General features: G+C 39.7%; 1 protein-coding gene across 1 annotated transcript; it reads right to left on the reverse strand.

Moving 5' to 3' along the window:
- Positions 1-1,794: 1,794 nt before the first annotated feature.
- lrit3a (info leucine-rich repeat, immunoglobulin-like and transmembrane domains 3a) lies at positions 1,795-8,922 on the reverse strand. Its single transcript, XM_070963445.1, has 4 exons — positions 8,562-8,922; positions 6,852-7,318; positions 3,371-3,676; positions 1,795-3,124 (listed from the first exon to the last, which is right to left on the reverse strand). Exons 1-4 carry the CDS (start codon positions 8,675-8,677, stop codon positions 2,091-2,093), a joined length of 1,923 nt encoding a protein of 640 aa, XP_070819546.1. The 5' UTR covers positions 8,678-8,922; the 3' UTR covers positions 1,795-2,090.
- Between the last annotated feature and the right edge of the window lie 140 nt (positions 8,923-9,062).

The raw sequence follows: 9,062 nt of genomic DNA on the forward strand, positions 1-9,062 counted from the left end.
TGTGGTCTGATGTAATTTAAGTGGAAAGTTAATGGATTGCAGGTTTAAGATTAACTGCGCTGACTTATCAAGCTGCAGTGGCTTTGTGCTTGACCTCTGGCTGAATGTGCTTACGGATAAGTTTGTTTCACGTTAAGTTGAACTTGGAAGCAAATCTGCTTAATTACACTCATTTATCTCTTTTTTTTACAAAATGGTTCAATAATAATATCTTCAACTGTATATTTGTCTATCCTTTTTGTCATATTTTCTGTCACTACAATTTTCCAATGCACTCCTATAATGGCACCAAGTCAGTGTTGTCAGGGGATTTGTGATGCAACTGTAAAGCCTCTAGAGCAGTGAAGTATCTCACTTCCAGTTGGCCTGTTTGGACTCGTCTTCATGGACCTCAGCCCACTGGCAACTTTTTCGTGAACAACTCTGTCGTATCTGTTTGTAGCAGTCTGCTCATTGATCTATTGTTATGTCTGTCTCTCTTTTCCCTCTCTCTATCCTTTTGCTTCTGAGAGTTATCTTTCTACTTAGCCACCATTCCATCTGTCTCTCCATATGCCTGTCTATCCATTCATAGTTCCAGCATACACAGTACATATCTATCGTTAACAGCCCAGCCCATCTTTGTCCACTATCTAGTCACTGTGTTTGTTAAAACAGCTTGGCTGTTGCCATGATAACAGCACAGCTGGCATCAGAGATTACTTGGTGCTGCAGGCTCCTGTAGCTGGTGGCACAGAGGTAGTCATGGGAACAGTTTTCCAGGTCCACCCGTCATCAGGATTTACGGCAGCGCCTGCTCAGATGTTCAGAGAGCGTGACAACTGTGACCCATTGATTTTCAGGATGAACACGTCTGCTCTTGTTCACAACTGAGTGAGCACATGTGATACGTTTCTGTACCTCTGCCCACTTTTATTCACAACTGACATCGATCATATTTTTATCAGCAGCAACCGCTATATTTTGCTTCTACATGAAGTGTTGTTTGTTTAATAATGGATAATACGCAATTATGTCAGCCATTCATCTTAAAACTCAATGATGAGGATAGCATGGTTAGGGTACTACTGTACATGGTGCAGTGGAGTACCGTGTGCATTGTAACACTGAGATTTAGTTTCACCTGGTGAAGCCTGGAATGAGCACACAACCTGTTGCTGATGGAGAAGTCAGAGAGATTGTCAGAGAAACTTAAAATATCAATGCTAAATAGTTAGCTATGGGCAATTTTATTTAGTGATTTTTATTTATTTATTTTTTCCAAATTAAAAAATTTTATTGGAGACATGTATTTAATGTGGCTGTCTACTCAGATAACATGGCACAACGCAGATATAATTCAACAGTCGTCCAGTTTATTAAAAACAAATGTATAACTCCATTTATAGACAAACAACACACATTAAGTCATAGAAACAGGCAGTGTTAATCAGACAAGTCCCATATTCTATCAACCACACTGACAGTACTTTCTTGTCCATTAAGGCAACAATCTGCTTGATGCTTACAACATCAGTGACGTAAATGTGATGGGAAGTGGATAATGGGTCTTCTTTGACACCGCATAATATTCATCTGTGACAAACTTTGGCATTTGGTTTAACATAAACCCCACACACAGGTAACTGACAGGCTCTTTGTATGGTACTATTTGTAAGTTATTAAGTCCAACAAAGGTGCCATGCTGCAGTGGCAACCATTCAAATTGTTTATCGAATATAAGGCTCCAAAATAAATAAGGACATGAATGAAAACATCAGTCACTGACTGATGTGATTGTTTTTTTTTTTTTTTAACAGTTCTTTTAAACACCCAAACAACCTCCAGGGAATGTTTTCATGTTAACTACACTTTTTGAAATCACTATATAAATCTTTATAAATTAGTAATTGATGGAAAATGCTAAATAAATGTGTTACGACATTCAAAACAGCAAGCCATTTCTTTACAGCCCCACTGATGTTAATGTGTATTTATAAAGATTTATAAATGATTTCATAGTTAATCAGTGTCATAAAAGGCATATAAAGAGTATTTCATATAATGTGTTACTAGCATGGCGTTTGGGCATTGACCATGGATTCCTGGCATCAACAGAGATACTCAGACCGGGAGCTGTCGCTCTTATAGGTCATCTGAGAGTCAATGCTGGACCTGGAGCACAGGAGCATTCGCTCTGATTCTTGAGTCTGTCTCCTTGCCCAAAGCTCTGTTGGATGAGGGGCCAAGGTTCTGTGTTTCATTGAAATTGTCTCAAACTTGACATAGCTCTCTTTTTCAAGCTCCTCTTCGTCCATGCGTGTGTTGCGTCCTTTGCAGTACAGAGCAAGAATCTTGTACACCAACAGTGCAATAAGAGGCAAAACCAAAGCACAGGCAATGCCACTTATGATAACGAAAAGCTGGCTCTGCCCACCATCCTCTACAATGTCCAGTGTGTAGAAGTCGATGCAAGGATCTTTTCCAGCAGCACTACCTTTTGCTACGAGGCAAACTGAGTATCTCATTCCAGGTGAAAGTCCTTCTAGGAACACTTTACCACTGCCAGCATTAGTCTCCACTGTCCTTTTGGTGTCATCATCACCATAGGGTGAATATACAACTGTTAGTGGGGCATCACTTGGTAACCCATCTGCTGTCCAGAGCAGAACTGCAGTGTCCGACGTTTCCTCTACAATCTTAAGGTCTGTGACAGACTTTGATGCATCACTTTTCTTGCTCTTTTCATCAGCAGCAAGCTTTCTTCCATTACCTCCTTGCTGGACTTTTCCTTGTTTGGGCGAGCCTTTCTGTATACTGTTGCTAGGGGTAGTTTTTGGCTTCTTAGGGACAGCAGATAGTGTTGTTGATGTTCTAGGGAGCTCTGTGGACATGACAGTCGGTGAGTTGGGAACGTCCGTTGGGGCAATAAATGTTGTGTCTTGGCTTGTTGGTCCAGTTTCGATGCTTGGGCTCAGTGGAGGGATGGTGGTACTGATGGTACCAGCAACCGAGAGGGAAATGGTGGCTTCTGCGTTGCCAGCAACATTCTTTGCTTTGCAGCTATAGTTCCCGGCGTCCTTGTACAATATTCCATGCAAGCTCATGATGGACCATCTGATGCCATCTCCAGGTGATTCCTGGACTATAGAGTGGAACAAGAACACAAAATTCAGCATGAATAGCAAGTCTTACCAAGACTGTTCTGCATGTTTTGAAGTGCGTTATGACTTTGTGGCACTAGCACTGCACACCTTAAAGCTTCCTACACATGTGGCATTTAAAATCCACACACAGTTTATCAGTTACCAAATGTTACATCTCATTTAATTTGAAAACAGGACTTTTGCTTTCTAAACTGCTTATATTTTGAAATATTTGATTATTATACCTGTGTTGTTGACTAGTGAGCCATCTGACTTAGACCAGTAAAGAGTTGGTGTTGGAAACCCTGTGGCATCACATCGCAGGAGAACATTACTGCCCAAAGGAGATGTGATCTTGGTTGCCGAAGTCATGACTGATGGTTTAACACAATTGTCGAGTTCAGCGCGCTGAAAAAGGACACCAGCCAAATTCTCTGGTCCACTGCAAGTCAGGAATAGGTCCATCAAAACCACTGGTGTGTTAGACATTTTGGAAATCTCTATCAGCTTGGAGATTTTACAGTCACAGAACCAGGGATTATCTTGGAGACCTGAAGAGGAAAAACAACTTAAGGTCACTGATTGCTGTTACATAATATTGCAATGTCAAACACTATCCAATTAAACGCTAATTTACTTTACTTTTTCTATTGATCACATTGGAAAGAATAGAAGATATATAGTACAATCTCACAGTAAAGAGGCAAAACACATTTGCCAATGTCTGTGAAATTAATTTCTAGCAGAGCTCAACTGATTTTGAATCATTTGTAAAGATTATGGTGCTATATAATCATGTGTTTCTTTTTCACCCAACATCGATGTATGACTTGATGGAAGCAAGGCAAACCAGTAGAATAGAAAATTGTTTCCAAATGGAAAAAATAAGAAATGTGGTTCAATAACAAAACACTGCTAATGATTTATTCTGTTGAGTTAATCACCACTGTAAACAGTGGGTACCATTAGGCTGCATGGTAATCCAAATTCTCCATATGTATCAACCCATCATCTATACTCCCTTACAAATTGCACCTGTTCCTCACAGTAGGCAAGCACATGTACTGGTGCATATTAAAGCCCTTTAACCAGATTAGTTTGTCTTAACAGTGGCAAAGCACCTAAGCTGGCACTGGCCTTCCTCAGGTTTCACTAACAACTTTAGCGCTTTATAATCCATATGTCGACTTTGATGTTGCAGGAAGAATTTGTGTGGCTTCATGCAATTTTTGTTACATTCTGAAAAAAAGATGTTGGAAAAATTCTTGTTTTAAGGCCAACCTGCTTTTAGTATTTGGTCTATATTTTAAAATATATGTAATTTAAAAAGGATAGTCATCAAACAATTCAGAACAGTAAAGGTGAACATACCTCTAAAACAGTACTACTTGGAAATGGTTTTAGGACATGCTTGAGAAGCAGTCATGTTTGTGTGTGGATTGTTTTTTTTCTACAGACTAATCCTGTTTCTCCTTCAAGTACACCAGTACACACAGCCAGCTCTTTCTGCAGGGATAAGCTAGCTTATACAGCCTATTAACTATGTCCCTCCCACTGTCCATGCCGCACAGATCCAGTGAACAAACATCCGGTCTCATATAGTATGATAAGTTGAATCTATAAGATGTTATATGCAAGTCAAAATATATCCAACAAAAAAAGGTGATTTTAAGAAAATAACAAAATAGTGAAAATTGATTGAAATGCTAGATATATTCTAATAAGACTACAGATGTCTAGGTTTTACTCCTCCATAACATGTTTGTTTACTCTTTTCACTTCAAGGGATATTCATAGATAACACTGTAAGAAATAGACTAGAAGAATGGACACAAGGTTTTTAACTTTCCTACACATACGACATACTAACAGACTTTCTGGAATTATGTGCTTTGATTTTTTACTTGGAGTACTCCTTTTCAAGCCCTGCTTTAAATCAAAAACTCTGCATTTTATTCTCCTCCTTGCCACTGACTTGACCATTTGTCGGCAGTGGACAACAATGTTATAAGCAAGTGGTCACTGGTCTAAGATATTTCCATTACAAGTGCCCAAATCTTAAATCTTAAAACAACAACAAAAAACAAATGACATTGCAAGTAGTTGACTCTGAAGGGAGATGTAGTGGCAGTTGTTATTGCGCCTGTGAGACATATCTGCTCATAGTTGGCCAAGCTGTGGATGCACAGAAGTACGAGATACTACCCTGTTTGTAATCCCTTTATGAGATGAATGCTAATTAGTTCAGTTGAACTTTAGAGACACTGGAATAAACACATATTTCTTGCATTTTTGAACAGCAGGTGTGTCTTTGTATGTTTACTTTTGATCACCAAATGAAGGTAAATCTGCTCTTTTCAATTATCACCACACTTTTTGGGAATGCACAACAAAAATGCACCCTTTTGCTCAATGGCAATACTGCATTTTTCAGCAGTTCTTGACTGAGAATAACCTGTTAAATACTGTATCTTTTGCACTCTTAACTGAAGCAAGGGTAATTATATATTTGTGTTTCTTATGTATATCCTTAGCACTGCTTCAGTACTACACATTAAGCCCTATTCACTATGACCAAAGCGTAGAACTGTTGCAACCACAAGCTACCCCATGTGTAAATTTTACTCAGCCATGCTGTCGATACTGTAATTTCCAGTTCATGACTCCTGTGCTTTTCAAAATGCCAATAAATAAAAGGACAATGATCAAAGGTATAATTTTGGCACTGCAGCTGCCTTTAGCTAAAGAGATGTATGACACTGAATCTTGGAGGTTTGGGTGTTTCAAAATGTAAATGAAGCACTCAGCAGTGGGGCAGTCAAAAATTATGATAAATGTTTGATCACTGGAAAATATTACATGTCATGGGTCATCTCGCCTTGAGAAATACTGTATACATCTACTGTATATTTTCTCAATAGTATAAGTTTCCTATATTGCATGGGAACATGTAACACAGTGCGCTTGGTTTACAGTTTTTTTCCAATGTCTTCCGCTGAACTTAACCCTGGCTTGGATTGCCACAAGCTGTGTGTTTGATATTCAGCAGTTAATTAGGACAAGAAATTGACAGCATTAACTGTTAACTGCTGCTACTTAGATAAACCCTGTACTGCATACCATTGCCCTCAGGCAACAGAAAACCTTTTTGTCCCTTATCCCTCCCTCAACGCTGTTTTAATTCGTACACATGACAGTGTATGATATGTAAACAACCTAATGAGGCGAGGGCATGATACATGAAGGGCCGGAGGGAGCTCCTGTCAGGAAGATAAGTCTGAGTGGATAGGTGGATAAATTTCACTCTTTTGCATGTTGAAGTAGAGAAAACTTGACAATAAAAAATATGTATTTGTATAAATGTCGAAAACAGTAAGAAGTAAGGCTGCTTTTCAGAAAGGTATTTGAACCTATTTGAACAGTTTGGATCAATATGTTTACTAAAACAGTGCTTGTTGCACCATACAAATGTTCTTATGCATATGGTCATTTTCATATGCATGTTTGTTTTTTTCACTGATAAGCCGTGATGTGTGCAGTAGTGCAGTAGAGAGATAAGCAAATTTCAGTTTGTCCTGGCAGTCACAGCAGGTTTGAGTCAGTCAGAACAAGGCTGCTAGATTAACAGGTGTTTGTGACGTAATTACAAATAACCCTGAAAGTTTCCTGCCCTGGCCTTGATATCCTGTAAAACCAAGCCAGACACAACCTTCTATCCATACGTACCTAACACAACTTTTTGGGAGGCATTAGTAGAGATGGGTGCTCCATTGAAGGGGGGCCAGATATCCATGAGCTCAGAGGGCAGGGTGGCGAATTTGTTGCTGGATAGATCCAAGTAAGTAATGTTGAGGAGGTAAGGTATCGCCTCAGAGGGAACATTAGTGAGTCTGTTGTTGTGCAGATCGAGTGTCCTCAGCTTGGGCATCTCTTTCAGAGACTCCCAGGGGAACATGGAGATCATATTTCCATCCAGCCTCAGCTCATGGAGCACTTTGAGGTTGTAGAAACTTGCAGTATCCACAGAGGTTATGGAATTGTAAGTAATCCATAAGTACCGTAGATCCACGAGGTAATAAAAAGCTTCTGTTGGGATTCGCCGTACCACAGTTTTCTCAATACGAAGTTTGACTGTATCCACAGGGACATTGACAGGAATATCAGACATGTCGGGATCATTGCAGAGGACAGATCTGAGAATAGAAGATACGAGTTTAGCAGGTCCTATGGCCTGGCAATAAAACTGTTTGCCAAATTGTAACCTATGAAACCATGATCCAGTGACACAGCAGGTAATGTTAGCAGAAGAACATTTTAAAGAATTAACAACCAGTCTGTAAGCTTGAAGTATCCATCCATCCATCCATCCATCCATCCATCCATCCATCCATCCATCCATCCATCCATCCATCCATCCATCCATCCAGACTCTCCATCGGGATGTGGGATGCTCTCTCTAACATGACTGTAGTCGATGCAAAGGACACCTCCCAGATGCTAAGGTCACAGCTAATCAGTCATCATAAATCAATCATGTGGATTGACACTGACTGCAGGAGATGGAATGTGTCAAATCAGTTATAGTCAGAGATAAAAAACAAAACAAAACAACAACCTATGTATAAGAGTCATTTAATCTTTCAAACTTTAAATAGAAAAGCTTAATCACCATTACATGATTACTAGAAGGGGGAGAAATAAAAGCTTTAGCTTTACCTCTAGCTTTTGGTTTCTGTGGCTGTTCTGATGATGGTGTCAGTTGTCCTGTACCAGAACATGTGCTTTTATACCTATATAACATTAAGTAGTATCACTACTGCCACAGGCACCTTCTCCTTGCTTTCCCACTGACAAATCAAACTCTGTTGTCTAAGTTGTTAGTAAAGATTCTCTGTGTTTGTTAGTGTTTGTTTATACACTACTGTTCAGCATTTTCCTGTGTGTATGTTAGACTCCTCAACATGATGGATTAACATTAGGTCTTTGTCAGCTGTAAATGGATTGGCACCATGCCAGGCAATGCACATTATGTTAACCCAGGTTAGTACAACCTGTGCAGATTGTACTCTGGTGCATTTTGATATGTTTACCGTATTTTCACCATATGTGTATAGACTGTTTTGATTGCCCTGGCATTGATGTGGCTTTTCCTCTGTTTTTACATTTACTCTACAATGGATATGTATTTTTAATGAAATGTTGCCCCTCATTGCAGTGAATGTAGCTTATATACTTTCCACTGATTTAACACGTCTCAAGCACCAGATGGTCTGAGTGCAGATGTACTTACAGCGTGCTCATTAAAATGAGTCATCACTGTTAAAGAAACCTTGTCGAAAAAATTCAGAGACTTAGTTTAAGACTACTCTGAGCTGAATGGCCAGTAGGATATTTTGTATTTACCATAAAATATAGAGAATATAAAGTACAATTTACCTGGTTCCAGTTCCGTCGGTACGACCATGGAAGACACAGGTGCACTGGGATGGACAGAAAGGATGAGCCATACTGAGGCAGCATAGGAGTACATGCACATAGAGAAGCCGACGCATGATTTCACCGAATGCACCCACAATTCTCACATCGAGAAGAGATCAGGATGAAAGACATCCGTCTGAAAAAATATTCTTCTCCCCTCCTAAGAAAAGAAAAACAAATCAAAAACAAATGGAGAATGATGAAAGAAGCCTTGAAAGTCCATAGGAGACTACAGTACGCAGGCTGAGGATCTAATTACAGTACAGGTGACCTGTTTGTGTCAGTGGGTGGGGGAGGTTGTGGATTAGCGGAGGATTTCTTGGGTTTGCCAGGATCACGCAAGCTAGGGAGCAGGGCAGGACTAGTCATTAGGACATGGTACTAATCAGCTAATTCTGGTGAGGTTTCCCCTCATGTGATCCAGCCACACCTTTGTTAATCCGGTCCGTTACCAACCTC

The sequence above is a fragment of the Chaetodon trifascialis genome, chromosome 5, assembly GCF_039877785.1.
Source record: "Chaetodon trifascialis isolate fChaTrf1 chromosome 5, fChaTrf1.hap1, whole genome shotgun sequence".
Lineage (NCBI taxonomy): Eukaryota > Metazoa > Chordata > Actinopteri > Chaetodontiformes > Chaetodontidae > Chaetodon > Chaetodon trifascialis.

Bases quoted from the DNA above. Each gene is read 5' to 3' on its own strand.
- lrit3a (XM_070963445.1), bottom strand. From the start codon at position 8,677: ATGCGTCGGCTTCTCTATGTGCATGTACTCCTATGCTGCCTCAGTATG. The intron at 7,319-8,561 runs GTAAATTGTACT...TTCTATTCTCAG, and splicing joins ACCGACGGAACTGGAACCAG to ATCTGTCCTCTGCAATGATC. The intron at 3,125-3,370 runs GTATAATAATCA...TCCACTCTATAG, and splicing joins CTCACTAGTCAACAACACAG to TCCAGGAATCACCTGGAGAT.